At 39.5% G+C, this 23,547-nt stretch overlaps 1 protein-coding gene across 1 annotated transcript; it reads left to right on the top strand.

Annotated features, from left to right (window-relative positions):
- The first annotated feature begins 2,376 nt into the window (after nucleotides 1-2,376).
- Nucleotides 2,377-20,508, top strand: LOC133984690 (leucine-rich repeat-containing protein 24-like). The gene is made up of 8 exons (XM_062424142.1): nucleotides 2,377-2,437; nucleotides 6,818-7,002; nucleotides 7,789-7,875; nucleotides 10,955-11,146; nucleotides 11,270-11,438; nucleotides 13,050-13,312; nucleotides 18,665-19,240; nucleotides 20,104-20,508. The coding sequence occupies exons 1-8, from the start codon at nucleotides 2,377-2,379 to the stop codon at nucleotides 20,506-20,508; spliced, it is 1,938 nt and encodes a 645-aa protein (XP_062280126.1).
- Nucleotides 20,509-23,547: the final 3,039 nt, after the last annotated feature.

Here is a 23,547-nt window from a genome sequence, read left to right as displayed (position 1 = left end):
TATATTTGAAAGTAAAGTCCAAAAAAATACATATGTTTTATATTTAATTTGTAATTCAGGAAATTTTATTTTAAAAAAAAAATGCTGTCCTCAATTTTGACGTGACTACCGAAACACTGAACATTTTAGTCTGTGGACTGAGACTGATTTTAGACACACCCCTACATTTATGATCAGGAAGTATGTCTGCCCCCCTCTTTCTCATGTCTGCATGTGGAGCAGATAGGTTTCATCATTTTGAAGTAAATGTTTTCAAAAGTCAAAAAAGTCAGTGTGTAACCTTGAGAAGCGTCACTACCAAACACATATTTTCTGCAATTAAACAAACTTTTACGAGTTTTATTTTAGTGTGTACCACTGTTCAGAACTGTTTTAACTAACCATGTGCTGTCTAGCATCTTTGAGATAGATTCAAAAATATCTTTTTTTGTCACAACAGAAACATATGGTGAAATTTTCGGAAAGTTGTTATAGTAGTGACAAAAGGGGACACACATGACATGTCACTACCGAAACATGGGATGTTTTGTCAAAAATAAAGTACATTGTGTTATCAACTAAGATGTTATGTTAGTGTTTGGTTTAATGTGTATTAAAACCAGTGGCGTGCACAGACATTTTGGGGGGCAGGTGCTCAGTGAAAAATAAGGGCACTTTGTGCGGCATGTGGAACTGCCGGCTGCCTTATTATAGCAGGGTGAGACACAAAAAAACATTACAGGCACATGTTGGATGTAATTGCATATTTATTTATGTCAATATGTTAATATCAATTGGCCTGTGGCACTGATCAGTCAATCACTGTTGTCTTATTTCTCTGGAATATACACACATGGAGAGGTTTTTAGCAAGTTAGGCAGCTACAATGATAGATCAGTGTACTGGTTGCAAAATAAGAAACGTGTTTTTTTCCTGTCAGAACAAAAGAAGTGTATAAAATGTAATTTTGAAGTGAGGAGTGAAGAGTGAGCATTACCATTCTCTAAAGCAGCATCCTCCTCTGTGCTCATCACGTCATATCTATTATTGATTTGGGCTAGCGTCGCTATAGCTTGGCAACTGAGGCTTAGGGGGCAAACAATACACTCGACTCAATTCATGTATGTGTTACCTGGCTGGTGGGGGAGAGGAAGAGGTGTGTGTGGGCTGCAGCTGTGCAATGCTGCTGCAACGCGCCGCCGTTTGTGTCCGCTCTGCGCGTTCACGTTGACAAAGGAAGAGAGGTGTGTGCGGAGGAGGAGGGAGGGGGGCGCATATTGGGGCATTATTATCATACACTTTTAATCGTCGAGCATTTATAGATTATCATGTCAACATGGGCCACATACAGTACACTGTTAAAAAAAAAAAAAAAAAAAAACGAACTTTCAAAAGGGCACTTGCTTGGTCCAGAGGGCAAAGGGCAGGTGCTATAGCACCACCTAGTGTCTAACTGTGCACGCCACTGATTAAAACTAATGGATCCTGAAGTTTGAAATCAGTATGATCAAATGTATGCTGATTACAAAGAAAAATCGGATTCAAAATCCAATGAATTTGGAAAATTACACTCAAAATATTGTTAAAATTTGAATTTTTATTGTTTTACCTCTGAACACCTTTTAATAAAAGAGCAAAACATGACAGAAGATAAAAATAAACAAAAAAACAAGTTAATTTAACCCTTTTTATTATACTATATGTTGTGTGTTTCGGTAGTGACACATTTTGGGAAAGGAAAAATATTCCAAAACTTTCTGGAAATACAATGTGAGGATCAACTGTACAATTACTAGAAATGTATACCTTAGGTTTTATATAATTTGCACAGATTAAAAGTGTGGGAAAACTTGGGGAAAAGAAACATTTTGTTTCTAACCCTGACTTTGCACCAATTTGGTGGAATGGCCCATATAAGTACAGTCCATGATCACTATTTTGATAATGTGACAATAATCTCAACTCTTTGGCGACCCAAAGTATTAAAACATTATAAATTAGGCTACTCATAAAATTAAACTAATAATCATCCAATCTACTCGTTGGGGTAACATCTGTTAGTATATTAACATCAGTTACATGAACAACACATAGACTGTATATAAGAAAAAAACAGAAGCCGCCATACCAGCCCGTTACAAAATAAATGTACGTAGTATTATTAGTGTTATTGGTCTGTTATTACTGAATACACTTGCCTACAGCTAGTTTATTTTTTTTTACTGTGAGAGTATTTTGACGCTGAATTGTGACAGCTTTGGTGGAAATATAAGTTTGATACAATTTAGATGTCTGTGATCAGACCTTTATTGTGAATAATTGGGCCGGAAGTGTTTGTGTTGCTGAACACGGTGAATTTGACTGTGGTCCTCGGGAGCAGCAGCGTGGGGGAATCGGATGCGAGGGTTCGCTGGGAGAGAGGAGTGGACGATCAGCTGGATGATGGGATTGACCAACGGTCAGTGTGGTTAACAGTCAGTATACAGACAGTCACTGCACCTGACCCGCTGCTCCTCACCCGCTGCTCCTCACCCGCTGCTCCTCCTCTTTACATTAGTGCTTCCACTCGGAGGACGCGACAGGCCCGCGGTGTGCGCACTGTGGAAACATCCATCAGCTGCTGTTGTGCTTTTAGCTGCCTGGAGCTTCATCTTCAGCTGCGAGAATAAATGAGAATAACTGGGATCATATGAGTCAGAAGGAATAAGAAGGCATCGTGCAGGGAAGACATCAGTGTGGGAGTCTCCTCCATCCCTCCTCAGCAGGTATGAAAACAACAATACAATAAAACGTCGTTTGAATGAATTCCCCTGATAGATTTGTACAGGTACACCTCTTGTACATTGCGTTCCGTCTTTTTTTAACCGAGCTAATGTAAGCAACAGCAGGCATGCAGTGCTGGGCTCAGATATTGTTTACTGTGGTGTGGGCTCAGTCTGTCAGCTGGCCTGCAGCACCGCTGGATGTTCAACCAGCTCAGCTCATATGCGCTCTGACTACTAAGTGCATCACACTCTAATCAAATGCACATTGCTTTATTGTAGTGTACAATCATATCCGTCAACAATATTTAAACACATGAAAGAACTGGAAATTTATTTCAAAATATTACAATATAAAAGCAGAGGATAACAGGAGTCTACTTAAATGAATGACAAAATGAGCAGATTATCATATATTTGAAGATTATCACATATTTGAAAACCAGTTTACCCCAAATATGAATGATATTGACAACATACTACATTAAATATTATATATTATAATTGTAATTGTAAAACTATACTATATTTACTCTAATATTATTATTATTGTTATTATAAGTATTATCATCATCATCATCATTATTATTATTATTATTATTATTGTTGTTGTTGTTGTTGTCATAGGGGTAAATCCCTTATTGTTTGTCTTGGTTTATTATTATTTATTTTATTTTATTTTAATTTTATTTTTTTCTGCTGCATTTGCTCAAAGTGCCGTGAGCTGAAACGAGCTAAAACCGAGAAACTTGTCACAATAACTGGAAACAATGTGCATTTTCTTCCCAAGATATATGAGTCCAATCGGCCAGATGGTGGCGCTGTAATTAGAGCCTGAAAATTCACATTTCAAAAGGCCAGGCCCCTCATACCATAAGTCTGATTGACTTGAAATTTGACACACAAAGCTTCTTGGACCATGAAAGTTTGCCATGGTGGATTTTTTGCTAATTTGCATAAATGAAAAAACAGTAAATGAATAGAACTTTTTGAATTTTGACTCCATCAACACCAATATTTGTTATACATCCTCTGGGGACTAAGATATGACTTTCTATGATAAATGAGCAAGATCAGTCAAAACACGTCGGCGCCATCATCTAAATCTTTGCAAAGCTCACTGGAGATATTCTGTGTTATGTTCTGAACATAGACACAGACTTTCTTTCAAATTTTATAAAGTGGTGACGAATGGCACTGTTATTTGAATGCTGCAGGCTTTGTGATGGTGAAACAAGTGTGCGATTGGTCTCACTCCTTTAAACAGTATTAAACTAGCTCATTTCACTCACCTTTGTCAAATTTCAAACCTACTTGTTGCTGTTCACAACTTTCATTTTGGCTGAGTGAGCTAATTCGTTTTGTCGAACTCACAAAGATTTGAACCTGCAAATTACAGCATGAGGCTTTATTTGTGTTGTTATTGTTGTTGTTGTTGTTGTGTACACTCAAGCCTGTTTTTGATGGATGTTATTCATTTTTGATAGCACTGTATTTCATATCCCCTTCACTCAACAAGATTTGTGCTACTTTTGTAAAGTAGTTATGTGTAGTACACTTCTGTACTACATCACTAAACTCTTAACATACCATTTGTCAGATGTTAGCAACAACTGAAAGTAATCAAATGATAGCTTTGAAATGATTCAGCTGGTTATAACAACAGTTCATATAGAGAGGCAAACAGCACAGAACCTTTTAGTGAATGATGCTGTGAAGTCCTCCCACTCCAAGAGAAACAAAGAAAAGACCTTGATGATGGATCATATCATATGTATGGTTCCTATGGTGACAGTGATTCACACACTGAGATGAGTAACTAAAAGAGCTTTAATCTGTAATGATGTCATCAGTGCTGTGGCTGTCACACTGAGTGTAATTCTCTATAAAGATATAATCCCTTGTGGTTAACCTATATATATATATATATATATATATATATATATATATATATATATATATATATATAACACACCTCACTTCTGGCTTGATGGGATTCTTTCTTTAAGAGTCAGAGGTATGTTCTGCTGTTTGATAGTAAAATCACACAGCTTTACAGCATGTAAAAATGTTAGTGTCAGACTTGTATTGTTATTTTGGGGTAGGGATTCCAACGCATTATTTTACATTTATTTTACAAATGGATCACTCTCATGTGACTGTAACACAGTGTCTCAGTGGAAACACAGTGGAAACAGTCTGATCTGAAATGTGTCCAAATATAACAGAATTCTCGTTGAGAGTGAGGGAGAAAGATGGAAGTGGTCACAATCCTGCTATAATATATGCAAATTAGTGGTGTCATCAATTCATTTCAATAGACTTTTTGATCTTTAGCTACAGTACTCTCCATCTATACGAATAGGTTACACCATCCTTGACCAAACAATCCATCTATGTAACCTGATTCTGGCTTTTGAGGCCAATATTGATATTTGAGGTTTAAAAAAAATCTGCCAACATTTATTGGCTGGTGTACATTTTTTGACATAAACTTTTTTGATACATTTCCCATAAATGTAGTGAGTGAATGCTCTCTGCTGAACAAACTACGAAATGGAAACACTGTTTTTAAGTGACCTCAATCTTTGACATTTCTCTACTGATACTTGTTGACAGTTATTTATCAGCTGACATTAGTTAATAAGTTGTCCAAAATATCATCATTGATATTTTAGGATGATAACTTAATAGATACAACTTAATAGATAAGTTGTGTATCTATTAATGTATTGGAAAGTAAAATCTGCGCATCAATGTGAAATCTGTGATAGCACCATTATACCATGGTCAAGGTGATTATGTAAAAACATATTACCCACAAAATTATTATTATTATTATTATTATTATTATCTATTAAAAGTTCAGTGATTCCTGTTTTTTAATATGCACTGGTAATTTATTGAAAGTTTTCATCACCACACAACCTAAGGGAACGGAAACCCATGTTAGTATGTTGGTATGATTTACTCTATAGGTGGTCTTTCCCAGGGGCGGAGCTAGAGGATGGCTTTTGGGGCTGCAGCCCCCAATGTTCTGAACAGTGACTTGAACCAGCTGCTGACTGAATCTGAGTGAGTTTATAACAATTGTGATTAAAAGCCAAATTTCTAAAGACATTTCAGTTGAGGCAGTGTTACAGAGTGAAATGCAATTAACAATTTTGTATTTTTTGTTTTCCCTTTGATCTAATTTATTATTATTTATTTATTTCTATGTGCATTGTTTTTGGAAAATTGTTAACAAGGACCAAAATAAATCACTACTACTACTATTAATATTTGCAGTAGTCATACAATGCAGTAAAACTAACTTCTGCATGTGTAAAGAAAAAAAAAGTGCCCTGGCTCTGAATGCTCTGGCCTTAGCCCTGCATCTTGTCAACTCCTAGATCCGCCCCTGGTCTTTACTGAGCAGCTCTTGTTATAAATATTCTGTAACACAATGAGTTATAGCACAGCATTCAGAGGTAGCCTCAATTTGTAGTTTGGCAGCATGTATCTGTTGGTTCTACAGCTAATAGATGTAATGATCAAGTCAAAAAAAAGAAAGAAAAAATAACAATTATCACAAAAATGACCTTATAAGAAATTCCTAAAAATGACATCTCATCCTTCTCCTACATTGAACAACTATGAATATGCAGACTTTTTTATTTTAAAAGTACAACTGCTGCATACAAGATGTCCAGTAGGACTTTCTCAGCGTGCACTGAATTCATCATAATTGTGTAAGTTGCATGCTGGATCACAACTGGCTCCAAACTAATTGTGAGGTCACAAATTATACTGGTAGGTACACATGTTAAACTCAGATTTACGGTGAGCACAGAGAAACTTGGAAACAATCTCTGCAGATTCATCATTCGGCACAAAAAAGCTCTAACATCCAACTGAATGAATAATAGAGACAGCACATTATTGAATGTAAAGAGACTTAAGTGATTTTCTCAAACATGAACAAACTGAGTTGAATGAATTGGATTGCCACTCTGCTTGTTGTTGTCTAAAAGCTGAGCCCAGCAGTTAATGCAGAGTTTTGCTCATGACTGACCTGTGTGTTCTCTCATCTGCAGTCTTGTCTGTTGATGTGATGGCTGCGTTGTCGCTGCTCTTCCTCTCTGTGCTCCTCCTGTCCCTCCACACTCCTGGTCGAGCTTCTCCTTCTTGTCCTGTAAGCTGTCGTTGCTACAGCCTCACTGTGGAATGTGGCTCCACCGGCCTGCAGGGTATCCCCAAACACATCCCTACATCCACACAGGTGAGAAAGTAACCATTTAGATTCTCAATACATGGTCAGTTTAACCAAATAACCAGTTGGGAAAAATGTACTCTGACGTTTTACTGTACTCTGTGACGTTTTAAATGTACTCTGACATGTGAGGAGCTGCTGGCCAGGTGAGAGCAGCCGGTCATCTCAGCCACTAGCAGCCAGACTCCTGAAATGATCGGCAGTCATGAACTGACCTGTGCAGCTCTTTGTTCATTTACTGCTGGTTCTAATGTCTCTGCAGCATTTTGATATATAATATAAAAATGTAACACTTGCAGCTGCCGCATTAGTTTGTCTGAATGTAAAGTGAAGCTTCATGTCTATACTGGACAGAACAACAGTGCTGCCTATGGGGCTCTATATGTACAAATATCACCATATTTACATGAATATAAATGTATTAAAATGAACAGACCAGTCGCTATTGAATTTTGTTTTATTTTGTTAAGCTACAGTTTGTATTTTTATTATAGCTACATTACACAATGAATAATAACATTAACTGCATCTCTCTGTCAGTGACTTTTTATTGTGAGGAAATAAAGTGATTTGGGAGCTTTAAGTTGAGATTATGTTGTCACACTACAGTCATGTAGCTGTGTTGAATCTTAGCTGCTGCTGCTCAATTACAGAATAATCATACTGCATCCTCTCATTCCCAGAAGTTTGTATTCAATAGTTGAACTTCCAAAGTCCGAACTAGCAAGTATGCAAGTCCGAACATTTTTGTGTTTTGTATTGAGAAAGGCCTTTCACTGTCGCTCTCCATTCCAGACTATCTTCCTTCAGGACAATGTGATTGGTCAGATCCGTCGACAGGACCTTAGTCTGCTGAGGCACCTGCACTACCTCTACCTGCAGGTAATAAACACACACACACACACGCAGGGTTGAGTATGAAGAAGTGGTTCTGAATTGAATACAGCATTTTATCCTTAGAATATAGTTATATATTACTAAAACATGTTACGACCCAATAATGCAATCATTTTGAGAAACTGCCCCTTCAAAACCTACTGCATGAATAGTCTAAAAAGAAAACTCTACAAATTTTAAAGAATAATAACAATTATGAGGAAAAATAATGAGGGTAATGTACCTCCTTGAAGTAGAAATGAATGGATGTTTAAATGAAGGATGCTGGTATCTACAGTATGTGTGTGGTGTTTAGCAGTGTTACTAAAAATGAGTAATACGTTACAGTTACTAGTCACTTCCCTCAAAAAGCAATCAAATTACTTTACAACTCACTGAATATACAGTAATGAGTTACTAAGGAAAGTAACTTTTCTGTTACTTTTAACACGAATCAATCAATCCAAAAGGAAAGTTTTAAGCCTACTCTTAAAAGTAGAGAGGGTGTCTGCCCTCCGGACCCAATCTGGGAGATGGTTCCACAGGAGAGGAGCCTGATGTTCAAATCACAACAAAAGTCATCACAAGGCACTTTACACATAGAGCAGGTTCTAAACCGTACTCTTCAGGTTTAATTTTAAAGAGACCCAACATTCCCACATGAGCAGCACTTAGCAACAATGGCAAGAAAAAACTCCCTTTTAACAGGAAGAAACCTCAGACAGAACCAGGCTCAAAGTGGGAGAACATCTGCCTCAACTGGTTGGGGTAGAGAGGAGAGAGAGCAAGAATAGGAGAGAGAGAGAAGCACATAGAAAATAAACATTGAAGCTAGAAGGTCCGGGACTGGAATCTGTCATCCGGACGTCTACAGGCCCAGATTACCTGTGAGATGAGAAAGCACAGACAACTCCGGGGAAGAAGTGTAGGTTACTGAATGCATTAATAGTACATGAATGTTAATGGATATAGATAGATGGATAGAGAGAGAGAGAGGAGGAGAGAGGAGCTCAGTGCATCATGGGAGCGCCCCGGCAGTCTAAGCCTATAGCAGCATAAACTAGGAGCTGGCTAACTATAAGCTTTATCAAAAAGGAAAGTTTTAAGCCTACTCTTAAAAGTAGAGAGGGTGTCTGCCCTCCGGACCGAATCTGGGAGATGGTTCCACAGGAGAGGAGCCTGATAACTGAAGGCTCTGCCTCCCATTCTACTTTTAGAGATACTAGGTACCACAAGTAAGCCTGCATGCTGGGAGTGCAGTGTTCTGGTAGGTACATAAGGTACTATGAGCTCTTTAAGATATGATGGAGCCTGATCATTAAGAGCTTTAAAAGTGAGGGGAAGGGTTTTGAATTCTATTCTAGATTTTACAGGAAGCCAATGCAGTGAAGCTATAATAGGAGTAATGTGATCTCTCTTTCTAGTTTTTGTCAGAACGCGTGCAGCTGCATTCTGGACCAGTTGGAGAGTCTTTAGAGACTTGTTAGGACAGCCTGATAATAATGAATTACAATAATCCAAAGCCAAATGCATTGACTAGTTTTTCAGCATTGTTTTGAGACAGGATGTGTCAGATTTTTGTAATATTACATAGATGAAAAAAGGCAGTCCTTGAAATTTGTTTTATATGGGAATTAAAGGACAGATCCTGGTCAAATATAACTCCTAGGTTCCTTACAGTGGTGCTGGAGGCCAGAGTAATGCCATCCTGAGTAGTTATGTCATTAGATAATGTGTTTCTAAGGTATTTGGGGCCAAGCACAATAACTTCAGTTTTTTCTGAGTTTAGTAGCAGGAAGTTACAGGTCATCCAGGTCTTTATGTCCTTAATACATGTTTGTAGTTTAGTTAACTGGTTGATTTCATTAGGCTTTATTGGTAGATATAATTGAGTATCGTCTGTATAACAATGAACATTTATTGAGTGTTTCTGAATAAGGTTTCCTAAAGGAAGCATATATAAGGAGAATAGTATTAACTAAAGGAAGCATATATAAGGAGAATAGTATTAACTAAAGGAAGCATATATAAGGAGAATAGTATTAACTAAAGGAAGCATATATAAGGAGAATAGTATTAACTAAAGGAAGCATATATAAGGTGAATAGTATTACCTAAAGGAAGCATATATAAGGTGAATAGTATTAACTAAAGGAAGCATATATAAGGTGAATAGTATTAACTAAAGGAAGCATATATAAGGAGAATAGTATTAACTAAAGGAAGCATATATAAGGAGAATAGTATTAACTAAAGGAATCATATATAAGGAGAATAGTATTAACTAAAGGAAGCATATATAAGGAGAATAGTATTAACTAAAGGAAGCATATATAAGGAGAATAGTATTAACTAAAGGAATCATATATAAGGAGAATAGTATTAACTAAAGGAAGCATATATAAGGAGAATAGTATTAACTAAAGGAAGCATATATAAGGAGAATAGTATTAACTAAAGGAAGCATATATAAGGAGAATAGTATTAACTAAAGGAAGCATATATAAGGAGAATAGTATTAACTAAAGGAAGCATATATAAGGAGAATAGTATTAACTAAAGGAAGCATATATAAGGAGAATAGTATTGGTCCAAGCACTGAACCCTGAGGAACACCGTGTCTAACTTTTGTTTGCATGGAGGATTTATCATTAACATTTACAAACTGAAATCTATCAGATAAATATGATTTAAACCAGTTTAATGCAGTTCCTTTGATGCCAATTAAATGTTCAAGTCTCTGTAACAGGATTTGATAATCAATGGTGTCAGAAATGTGTAACTCACTCTAAAATCTCAGAGTTCATTTGTCCCCATTGTCATTTTCCCCCACAACCCCAAATCAGTTTTGTTCAATTCATTTTTACAAACATAACGGCACACAACTCAAAAAACCTCTCCAGATTTGACAGCAGATCCACAACTCAAACCAGAATTAGCAGAGGCAGTTCAGTACTATTATTTACAATATATAATGTTATAACTGCAGTGTCAAAGCAACATCAACAGTAAAAGCTGCACCTCCAGAGCTATAATCAGCTGCAAAGGCTTCTGTTTTGTTACTTTCTCATCCTTCCTCATCCAGAACAACACCATCTCAGCAGTGGAGCCTGGCTCTTTTCAGAACCAGGGTCAGTTGTTGGAGCTAGCTCTGAATGGAAACCGGATCCACCTAGTTACTGCCGACATGTTTCACGGACTGGAACATCTACGCATTCTTTACCTGGCAGGAAATGACATCATGCGTCTGCTGGACTACACCTTCCGTGGCTTACAGGTAAGGCCAATTAGAGCACATCTATGATGTCCATTACATGTCACTTGCAAGATGCATTCTCAGTTATCTGTTCAGCACAGCAGCACCCCTCTGACTTCTGCTATAATGTATCCTTCTCTACAGCGTCTGCAAGAGCTCCATTTGCAGCATAACAGTATAGAGATGTTAGCAGACCAGGCACTAGTTGGTTTGACTTCTCTAGCTCTGCTGGACCTGAGCAGAAATAATCTTCACACCATCGGCCCTGCGTCACTGCGTCCTCTGGTCAGCCTGCAGGTGCTGCGCATCACAGGTGAGTGTTGATTACTGAAACACATCAGTGTAAGATTAGATCTGATCCTGAGGAAAACTTGTCTAGAGACAACATGGCATGTTGGTCTTTTTTGCTTTGTTTGATCATATAAATTGAGTTATGAGACACACTATGTGTGGACTAACACTGGTTATCTAGGAACCTAAAGAAGTGTCTTTGAGCATAGAAAGTCATGTGGGAACAGTATATATAACAGACTAACCTAGACTCAAAGAGCCATTAACTTGCTTTTCTTGGAACTCACCTTTGACCAACAAAGAATGCAAATGCTTGTTCTTTAGGTTTGTTTTCTCTCACTTGACGTGAGCACCTCTCCTCTTTATTCTCCTTGTTCTGACTCCTGTCAGTGTCTGAATAATGTTAGTGGCCCCCTAGTGGCACGTCAGGGTTTACACCAAAAAAAAGGTCTGACTTGAGAAGTGACCAGCATAACAGACGCAGACTGTGCTACACCTCAGTGGTTGTTGTCTGAACCTTGGAGTAGATCCATCAGTAAGTATTTAGCTCAGTTAAGTTAAATTTAAGGTGGTTAAAAGTGCATTGAAGTTGAAAACCCCTTTATCATTTAGTTGATAAACAATGCTTAAAATCTGATTTGTAACCTGAAAAAGGAAAAAGAAAGTGTGACCAGAGTTGTTGCATATATTTAATTTCAATTGTAACATTCTGAATATTTCATATAAAGAAAGGTCTCAGAAGATTTCAGTCAACAGCTCTCAACCTGGAATCAAGTCTACGGGGTCTTTGTTGTTAGCTATCTGTCTATAATACAGCTCATGTGTTATCCAGGACAGAATACTCCTCTTTAAAGCTGGAAGACATACAATACAACAGTAGCTGAAGTTCAATTAAGAAACAATTCTGTCTCCTAAAATAAAAATTGGCATTAGCAAATATCTTCCATAACAGATTTCCATAACGTGCTATCTACGTAGATTCTGGTTTATCAACATAATAAACATTCCATTACAACATATCTGCAAAATGTTGTACTGAACGTGTCATTTAATTACCTTTCCTGCAGTATCTGCCTCTGACAAGTAAAGTATGATTAACATCATGTCTGTAAAGAAACTAATCCCTGGCTCAAACTGGTCTTGGTAGTCAAAAAATGGGACTCTTTGACTTTTTAAATTCCACCAGCAATACTACCATCTTTTCTGTTACTCTTATCTAATAACACATGAGGGACATGTGCAGGAGGTCAGTCCTTAGCTTTGATATTCAAACCATCTGACCCCCCAAGCTAGTATATTTGTGCAATATATAAGATAACATTGAAGTGAATATTATGCAGTCAGCAATGTTGTTTATTTCAAAACAAAGCTACTTTTTGAATTGGCATATGAAATGAATATAACATTTAGTAGGAGACAGGGTTGCTCTTACTCCTTACACACTCATTGCAGTTATTACTTATCTGTTCAGTACATTACTCTCTCTTTCTATGGTTACTCTCAAACCTTCAGTCAGTGCAGTTTCCTTGTTTGCCAAAACCATTCTTAACCCTCCTGTTAAAAAATACACACCTTATTAACTCATCACAAAACATTGTCTTCTTCCTTGTCCTGTCCTCTGCTCTCCTGTCAGACAACCCATGGCGCTGTGACTGTGCTCTTCACTGGCTGAGAAGCTGGATTGATGAGGAGGGTCAGCGGCTGCTCAGCTCAGCAGAACGTCGTCTGGTCTGCACTGAGCCACCACGTCTCTCTCACCTCAGCCTGGTGGAGGTTCCTCTAAACAGTCTGGTGTGTATTCCTCCACTGGTGCAGCTAGAGCCCAGGAGACTAGCTGTGCGCCTAGGAGAGAGCCTCAGAGTGTCCTGCCATGCCTCTGGTTACCCACGGCCACAGGTAGGCCTTTTTTAAAGATTATATGCTATATACATTCGTGGCAAAACATTTTGAGACTGACACAAATTTAGTTTAGCGCTTTCCTCTGAGCCACTGTGCAGCTGGTGAACCATACACAGATGCAGTATGTAAGAATGCTCTCCATAGAGGCTCTGTAGAAGGACACCAGCAGTTTCTGTGTGATGTTGTTCTTCTCTGAGTATTCTCAGGAAGTAAAGTCTCTGCTGGGCCTTTTTCAGCAGCTCAGAGGTGTTGGCGCTCCAGGTCAGGTACTCCCCAATGTGGACTCCCAGGAAGCCGAAGTCCGCCACCCTCTCCACACAGTCCCCGCTGATGATTAGTGGTGGAGTGTCCGTTTTCTTTCTCCTGTAGTCTATTATGAGCTCCTTGGTCTTTGTGGTGTTAAGGAGCAGGTTGTTGCCCCTGCACCATGCTGTCAGTCGCTCCACCTCGTCCCTGTAGGCAGACTCATCCCCCCCAAAGATGAGCCCCACCACTGTGGTGTCATCAGTGAACTTCACAATGGTGTTGCTATGGTGGACGGGGGCACAGTCATGTGTGTAGAGGGAGTAGAGCAGGGGGCTCAGTACGCAGCCCTGGGGGGAGCCAGTACTGAGGCTCAGGGCTGTGGATGTATGATGGCCCACTCTGACCCTCTGTCTGCGGCCCGAGAGGAAGCTATGCATCCACATGCAGGTGGAATGTGGAAGCCCCAGGTCGCCCAGTTTCACCACCAGTTTGTGTGGGAGGATGGTGTTGAACGCAGAACTGTAATCCACGAAGAGCATCCGCACATAGCTCCCCAGCTGCTCCAGGTGTGACAGTGCAGCATGGAGTGCTGTGGCCACGGCGTCCTCCGTGGATCGGTTCGCTCTGTAGGCAAACTGGTGGGGGTCAAGGCTTCGGGGCAGGGTTGCTGTGATGTGACTCCGGACCAGTTTTTCAAAACACTTCATCACCACTGGTGTGAGTGCTACTGGCCGGTAGTCGTTGAGGCTGGAAATGTGTACCGTGGGGTGTGGTGATGCTGTCCCTGGTGGTGTCACCTCAAAGCGGGCAAAGAAGAGGTTCAACTCCTCTGCCAGAGCGGTGTCACCATCAGCAGCTCCGAGGTTGGCCCTGTAGTTGGTGAGGTGCTGGACTCCCTGCCACACCTGTCTGTTGTCGTTACTGTCCTTCCTCAGTCCTCCTCCTGTAGTCTGCTTTGGCCTCACGGATGCCTCTCTTCAGGTTAGCTCGGGCTGTGCTGTAGAGAGCTTTGTCTCCGGATTTGAAGGCAGCGTTTCTCTCCTTCAGCAGCTGCTGGACCTCCCGGATCATCCAGGGTTTCTGGTTGGGGTAGACCCGAATGCGTTTGTCCACAGTGACAGTGTCAATGCAGTTTTTAATGTAGCACATGTGAACACCTCCAGGTCCTGATGTTCGAAGACCCCCCAGTTGGTCCTATCAAAGCAGTCCTGCAGCTGCTGAGTGGCAACCTCAGGCCAGGTGGCGACAGTTTTTGTGATGGTAGGAGCCGTTTTCTTGATGGGGGCGTATGCAGAGATCAAAAGCAGGGACAAATGGTCAGACTGGCCCAGGTATGGTAGTGGTCTAGCCCGATAGCCTAGTTTGATGTTGGTGTAGACCTTGTCCAGAGTCTTAGTTCCCCTGGAAGCACACTCCACTGCATTTTAGACCTGCAACAAAATGATCTGCGAACATCAATTCAGTGATCTTCTCCTTAGCTCAGGAGAAAGTGTTAACAAGGACAAGGCAGCTGATATCACACTGCTGATTGAATTAGAAGAGCAGACTGGTTGCTTTAAAAGGGGGGTAGTGATTGAAATCACTCGTCATCTTCTGTTAACCATGGTTACCTCCAAGGAAACACGTGTATAGAAAGGGCTTCACAGGCAACAATATTGCTGATAGGGAAGATTGCACCTAAATCAACCATTTATCAGATCCAGAACTTCGAGGAGAGAGTTTCATTGCTGTGAAGAAGACTTCAGGGCGCCCAAGAAAGTCCAGCAAGTGCCAGGACCGTCTCCTAAAGAGGATTCAGCTATGGGATCGGGTCACCAGCAGTGCAGAGCTTGCTCAGGAATGGCAGCAGGCAGGTGTGAGTGCATCTGCACACACAAGTGAGGCCAAGACTTTTGGAGGATGGCCTGGTGTCAAGAAGGGCAGCAAAGAAGCCACTTCTCTTCAAAAAAACTCATCAAGGACAGACTTACATTGTGTAGGAAGTACAGGGATAGAACTGCAGAGGACTGGGGTAAAGTTATTCTTTCTGATGAAGCCCCCTTAAGACTGTTTGGACATCTGGGGAGTGGGCTCACTCACAGTTTTCCCTAAGAACACTGCCATGAATAAAGAATGGTATCAAAACATCCTCCAAGAGAAACTTCTCCCAACAATCCAGTAGCATTTTGGTGATGAACAATGCTTCTTCCAGCATGATGGAGCACCATGTCTTAAAACAAAAGTGATAACTAAGTGGCTCAGGGAACAAAACAAAGATCTAAATCCCATTGAGAACCTGTGGTTAATCCTCAAAAAGCAGGTGGAAAAACAAAACCCCCAAAATTGTGATAAACTCCATCCACTGATTATGCAAGAAGGGTTTGCCATCAGTCAGGATTTGGCCCAGAAGCTGATATCCAGCATGCCAGGGCGAATTGCAGAAGTCTTGAAAAAGAAGGGTTAACACTCTAAATATTGACTCTTTGCATAAACTTGGATGTATTTGTCAATAAAAGCCATTGAAACTTATATCTTATAATTGTACTTCAGTATACCATAGAAACATCTGACAAAAAGATCTAAAAACACTGAAGCAGCAAACAAAAAAAACGAACAATTTGTGTCAGTCTCAAAACGTTTAGCCATGGTTGTACAACACCAATTTAAGCACTTCAGTGTTTCCCTCAGACCAGGTAGCAATGTGCGGTGCAAGAACATTTAGGAAAATAATATGGTTGCAACTAACGATTATTTTTATAATCGATTAATCAGTCGATTATTTTTTTGATTAATCAATGAATCGGATAAAATAATATTTTTTTAATTTCCACCACTTTGCCTTCTCCAGACTGCAACAGAGATTATACTTTTTGCGTAGATTGAGGGTCTTTGGTGTGGAACAGAGGTTCATGTTGTTGTTCTACCATGATGTGCTTGAGAGCATAATTAGATACGGAATCTCAGCCTGGCATGGTAACTTATCAGTACAGCTAAAGGCACAGATTGGCCACCTGGTAGTACAAGCAATGAATGGGTGTTAAGAATCACCCATCCCTGCATTCCATCTATGAGCAGTCTATTACCAGACAGGCAATGAAAATTGTGTCTGACCCAACTCACATTCTCCACTCTGAGATCCAGCTGTTACCTTCTGGTCGCAGATTTAGAGTCAATGCATATGTGTGTGTGTATATATATATATATATATTTATATATATATATATATATAAATATGGATAAGGAATAATCATTCCTTATCGTGTGCTTCTGTTTGTTTTTGTGTGTATATATATATACGTATATATATATATTTATATATATATATATATATATATAAATATGGATAAGGAATAATCATTCCTTATCGTGTGCTTCTGTTTGTTTTTGTGTGTATATATATATATATATATATCAGACCCAATTACAATTTAAACGAACCATAACAACAGTGCTTTCAGTGAGACACATGTAATTCAATCAAAATTATATTATTACCTCTGTTTTCTCAACATAAAGGAAAGGTAAAATAAATGATAACGGTACAACAGTAACCATAGAGGCCTCCTACGCATCATGGTGCCACTGCAAAGTCTTCCTGCTGCATGTTAAGTCCACTTCAGAGAACGGCTAACGGCTGTGATATATATATATATATGAATATGTATAAATATGTGTGTGTGTGTGTGTGTATTTTTTTTCTTCTATAGTATTATTTATAATTTATTTGTATTCAGGGTTGTGCAATGTGTTGCCTCAGGAGCTTAGATTGTATGCTGTTGTGTCTGGACTGTCTGTGTATTTTCTTTTTTTTTTTGGCTACGTATTGTAAGTGTGTGTTGCACTGCAGGACTAGCAGAGTCCACAACAAATTTCCCTATGGGACAATAAAGTATATGAAATGAAATGAAAGAAAGTGATTACACAGTTCTGTGACTGTTCCTGGTCCACACACTTTGCCCAGGATGATATCCAGACTTCAATTTCATTGCAGAACCTGAGTGCACAAAGATATTAGGCCCTATTTTCATGCCAACGCAGGGCGCTATTTTCCTGGTGTGTACTGAGCTGTCTTTTAGTCTCTTGTTATGATTAGGAAGCCACATGGATTTTGAGAGATACTTAGAATATATATGTTACAAAAACATAGTCCTAGTAGTCCAAAGTAGTGCTGACCTCTACAGTTTTTCCTCCACAGACATCCACGTTACCCACACTCAGTATCTGTAGGTTGATTCAAATATTTAAAAAGGTTAAACACAGTCTAATGTAATAAAAACCCACAAGGATGCTCTGATAGGGCGGCTGTGGTTCAGGAGGTAGAGCGGTCGTCCTCCAATTGGAAGATTGGCGGTTCGATTCCCGGCTCCTCCAGTCTACATGTCGATGTGTCCTTGGTTGCTGTGCCAACGGTGTATGAATGTGTGTAAATGGTTAGCTTTCTCCTGATGTGCAGGTTGGCACCCTGCGTGGTAGCTGCCTGCCATCAGTGTATGAATGTGTGTGAATGAGTTGTAGTGTAAAGCGCTTTGAGTGGTCGAAAATACTAGAAAGGCGCTATATAAGTACAGTACCATAATGTCTTGCTTTTCAAATTTAGCAAAACACTGCAGACATACAGGTTATCAAACAAGTGTAAGCTGTTGTTGCATTAAAGAGTGGGCACAATACACTCCCTGATGACCTTAAGCATTTAATATCATTTTTCTTTTTTCTGTATTCCAACAATCCCACACACAGCTCTCTCACTGTGTGACCACTACATTAGTGGACCAGATTTACAATCTCAAATGTACTCTTTTTGTGAGTAATAGAAAACGGTTTCATGTGTGAACAATAGGCCTGCATACATACATAGCTTGGTGTTGTGTTGAAATAACTTGGCTATTCATATCTAATAATGAAAGAGGGAGAGTTCTGTAAAAAAAAAAAAAAAATTAAACCAAAAAGAGTTTTGTTTATTTGAATTAATAACCTGAAAGTAGATTTCTTTATGCACATCCATGGTGGACTTTTTCAGGTTGCCGGCAGATGTTACATGAGTCTGATTTTAAGATGTGATGTTATATGTTAACTTCTTTAACCTTAGTAAGACCACTGATTATGAAACACTGAATACCTTTGCAGGTGACCTGGAGGAAGGCGTCCCAGGGCAAGGTGGTGCTGTCTCCCAGAGGCCTGGTTCAGGAGCTGGGTGCTGGAGGAGGTGGAGCGGGCGGAGCAGAGGAGCCTTCAGAGGAAGGCAGAGTCAGTCTGCAGAAAACTGATGATGAGCGCTTTGACCCTGACACTGGCAGTGGCATGCTCTTTCTCAGTAATGTGACTGTGGCTCACGCTGGTTTCTATGAATGTGAAGCCTGGAATGCAGGAGGCATGGCCAGGGTCACATTTCAGCTTGCCATCAACTCATCAACTTCTTCATCCTCCTCTTCTTCCTCCATCTGGGCCTCATGGTCCCAAGTGTCATCACCATACTCACCTGTATGGCCCCGGCTGAGAAGCCACGGTCCCGCTTTGGACTCAGATGTGAGCCGGGAGCCACTGTATGCTCTGGGAAGTATGGCCTTCAGTGCTCTGGGAGCTGCTACTCAGACTGCTATTGCTGTGGGCATCTCCCTGCTGGCTCTGACCGCTCTGCTGCTGGTTGCCATGATCTACAGCCGACATCACCAAAGAGACAAGGAGGCTGACAGAGCTGAGAAGGTCTGTGTCTTTACAACATTACATGGCTCATTTTTAAAATGAGCAAGAACAAATATCTCAAAATGTCCAAACTGATAAGTGAGAGGTACTAGATATACAGTTCAACAGTTACAGTTTACATTACCTTCTTAACCAAACGTTTCCTTTGGAACTTGTCTAATAACTATGATCTGACACTAAACTACTGATAAAAGTCCCTAAAACAGAAAAAGAAACCTTTCAAAGAACAGTCAATAATATGGACCATTGTGTAACATCTCATGGCAATCAGTGAAGAGAAACTAGACAGATTTCAGGACTGACCCCTGAGGGTCAGATACCCAAAATGTATTCAATCAAGTTATAATTAGATGAATATCAGAAAAAACATTCAAGTACTTCAGTAAGTCCACTTTATCAGTGGACGTCTGCTGGGCTGCCAGGGATGGAAATATACAATGAGACATACGGCAGGCCTGGGCATTATATTGAATTTTTTTAATAAATTAGATTTTATTTCTTTGCACGATTGCAACATTCACAAAAAGTTTTTTTTAGTTGAAAGATCATGTAGAGCATCATTACTACATAAGATGCCCTGAGTCACAACAGTCAACTTGTTTCTGCAATCTGTGTGTACAGGTTTACAAGAATACTAGAATACATTTAGAAGGAACAGTGAAATAAGTTGTAAATATTACATAAATTCATTACCAAAAAACTCTTCATGCATCAACATTTCCCTTCCTGGTTTCTTACATCAACTGATTACACTGAAAATAAGTGTCTTTCAGTGTAATTGTAAAATTTTAAAATCTCTAGTTTTTGCTTGATATTGTATATTGCTATACCTGAAAGTGATGAAGGTGAATGTTATCCTGCAGGAGGAGAGCATCTTGTACGTGAATGACTACTCTGATGGTCCGACCACCTTCGCCCAGCTGGAGGAGTACCGTGATGAGCGTGGCCACGAGATGTACGTCCTCAACAGGGCCAAGCCTGTGCTGCCTCCTGCCCCACCCACAGCTGTCTCCACCACTAACCTGGGTTGCCCTGCTCCATCTGACACCTCCAGCCACACCCTCTCCTCTGGGCCGTGCCAGACCATGAGTCCAACGCTGGCCCCCAACAAACAGCAGAAACAGGAGGGTGACATACGGACCATGAGGAGAATGGCAGGGGAGGGAGGGGAGGCCGAGCCTGTGATCACATCAGAAGCAGAAGGGATGTTTCTTAACCACACAGGCCTGTTCATGGACTCTCAGATCGCCTACGAGATCCACTGCTGAATGAAGGAGAGAATGCACTGCAACAGTTTGAGACAGTGGTTTACAGTAAAGGCTGTCAATCTTATCTGAGGAAAGTCAGGGTGCCACTACTGGAATCTACCAGTAACTGACAGAAGCACTCTCTCTGTGGAAAGGCTGTACTTTCTACAAGATTCATTCACAGTGATAGAAGGATAAAATACATGGCAGAGCTCACAATCTGGCACTGATGCTTTTAAGCGGATATACTGGGATGTAACTTACACATCAAAATATGAGTGGTGACTGAAAAGCACCACTAAATAATAGTCTGCAGTAACCAGGCTGGTAGATGATGCTAAAGAGCTGCACACAACTGAACTGTTCTGTACATGAAAACCAGTCAGCATTTATCAAACCTATTTTCATATCAGAAACTTGTCACTGTCATTACTGTACAAGACTCAAAGCAACCCTGTGGAGTTTTTTTTTTTTTTTTTTTTTTACCTCTAGTAGCGCTGTGGAGCGCTGTGTTATTTATTTATTTATTTATTTATTTATTTATTTATTTATTTATTACACAAGTGGGTGCCTGTTTCTTTTGTCTTGTGTATGCACATCCTCATGGGCAATTCACAATCCTGCCAATGGTTTCAATGGGTTCCACTGCTTACTAGTTAACATGGACCTCAACAGTGCAGGTTTCAAAGTCTTAAGAACAATAAGATTTGCAAAGTTTAATGAGAAAGGAAATGCATTCAACATGTTCGCTAGACTTCAATGACAAAACTCATTGTGTGCAACCTTGAGATCTAGTGAACATGTTGAATGCATTTCCTTTCTCATTAAACTTTGCAAATCTTATTGAGTATCACTAAATGTAAACATAACTGTTAATCCTTAAGACACGCGTTAACATCTGTCTTAACAAGAATTTAGACATATTTCATCGGTTATTTGCAGGGTGAGTCTATAGAAAGGGCAAATTGTAGAATCTTCCAGCTCATGGGCTTGTAGGAACTCTTGTGTGCTTTATAAGTTTTCATTTAATCTCAGTCTCTGGCTGTTGAGCAGTGTGAGGTTGGACAACAACAGCTGGATGTTGTAACTATTTATTTAAAAGAGTGGGAACATGTTAACCATCACAGAGAAAAGGAACTTAACGGAACATTCTGAGTTTTAATCTCCCATTGTTTGTCATATTAAACAGTTCTGGTTGATGTAATGTCCAGTTTACCACCAATGAGCAGCCTTCAGACAGTAACAGTGAAACTTTGGGGTCTGTTCATCTTAGTCTGCCTCACTTTAAGTTAAGTTTACTTTCCTTATCTCAACAAATCTGCATGTATTATTTTTTTTTATTATGTATTTTCTTTTTCTTTTTTATGTGCAAATAAACTAAACTAAACAACAACAAAAAAGTTACCTACATTACTGAGTGATTCTGGATAATTGGTATCATGAAGCTGATTATCAACTGGCTCTATTACACCAGTCTGTTACAAATAAGTTTTATTCAACTCATTTAGTAGAGATTGGTTGTGGTTTGAATTGATTATCTCCAACCAGATATCATTTAGCCCACAGATATTTAACATTTATATTCTGAATGTTTAATGTCACTGATTATCTGTCACTTAATTGTGCAATAAAGGCATTTTGTCCCTGTCAGGATCTTGTAGGATTTACCAGTAATCTCATTGGTTAGCAGGCAGGATGTAGATTTTGATCTGATTCTCTGAACTTAAAGGTCCAGTGCAACGAAATGAATACTCCTTCCCTCCCCCTCTCCTTCCAAGCCTGTAGGTGAACCTACATTGGCCACGAAACTAACAAAAAACAAATAAAGCCCTCTCTAGAACCAGTGTTTGTCCATTCTGGGCTGCTGTAGAAACATGGTGGAAGAGGGCCTGCTCCCTTTGTAGATATAAAGGGCTCATTCTAAAGTAATAAAAACACAATGACTCTTCATGGGATTATACACTAATTTAAACATACCTGAATAATATTATATTCAATTTCTCCCAAATCTGTTCCATACTAATCTCTCAATGAGATACAAGGCCCTGGTGTTATTCCACTTCGACTGTCAGATGTGTTTGAAATACACAAGATTGGACGTTGCAGTCCTCTGTGCAATGATCCAAGGTGAACATTCATAAACAAGTACCAATTGTATTCTGAAAGAATGATTTACTGACCCACAAATGCTGACCACAGAAGACATCATGTTCCACTCACATGTTGTCTGACTGACAACAGGACTGACTGAAAGAAGGTGGTTTTACTGGTTGAATCTTTGCGTTTTGCTTCTTCTAAGACAATCTATGCCATAATGTAATGTCTGACAAGAATTTTGTATTTAAATGTTTTGTTTTTTGCAGTGTTGGTAGGCAAATGTGAATGTATGAGTATGTATGTGAAAGTCTTGAGAATGTGGAGGAAATGTGAGGTATCAGCTGATGGCCCCAAAAGGTCCATACTGTCACCTTGTCATTTCTATAAAAACAATCTGGTATGTGTACATTTTCAAAACAATGGAAGCTTTTCACTCTTCTTCCTCAAAACATGGCTTCCCAACATCTGCGTGGATGATAGTACTGTGCTACACAATGTGTACTATATTTTACATACTTATTAAGAGTGTTGTAATATTGAGTTCATACTTGCTGTAAAAGTCCAGTTTTACATTAACAAGAGATCAAATTATTGTTGTGTATTAGAATTAGAACAAACTTTGGCAGTAGAGACCTTATCAGGTCTACATGGATGCTAGTAGCCAAGACCTGACCGAATTGGCGCTGCATCCAAATTCTGTTGAGGCAGGTTGGGAGGGTCCAGTAGGTCTTAGCTCTCTGTGTCAATATTTCTGATATCTACCAAAAAAAACCTGCCAAACACCAGGAGCAGAAATGTATTTTTGTTCCTAAAGAGAACGAAGCACAGTCAGACCCAAATCAAATAGACCTGAGTATAATTATAACTATTCTAAAATGCTGCTGACATTTTTGATGTTCCTTCTTTATCTGGTTATGTTGGGGTTGACTGTATTCTGGACTGTCTGTAGCCTGACTGGGTCTT

Source organism: Scomber scombrus, chromosome 8 (genome assembly GCF_963691925.1).
Source record: "Scomber scombrus chromosome 8, fScoSco1.1, whole genome shotgun sequence".
NCBI lineage: Eukaryota > Metazoa > Chordata > Actinopteri > Scombriformes > Scombridae > Scomber > Scomber scombrus.
The sequence above is the reverse complement of the archived record's forward strand: the minus strand, read 5'-3'. Positions and strand labels throughout refer to the sequence as shown.

What these genes read in the sequence shown, in the direction of transcription:
- LOC133984690 (XM_062424142.1), top strand. Translation starts at nt 2,377, where the DNA reads ATGCGAGGGTTCGCTGGGAGAGAGGAGTGGACGATCAGCTGGATGATG. An exon ending in ACACCTTCCGTGGCTTACAG is followed by an intron (nt 11,147 to 11,269) that starts GTAAGGCCAATT and finishes CCTTCTCTACAG; the next exon opens with CGTCTGCAAGAGCTCCATTT. An exon ending in CTGGTTACCCACGGCCACAG is followed by an intron (nt 13,313 to 18,664) that starts GTAGGCCTTTTT and finishes ATACCTTTGCAG; the next exon opens with GTGACCTGGAGGAAGGCGTC.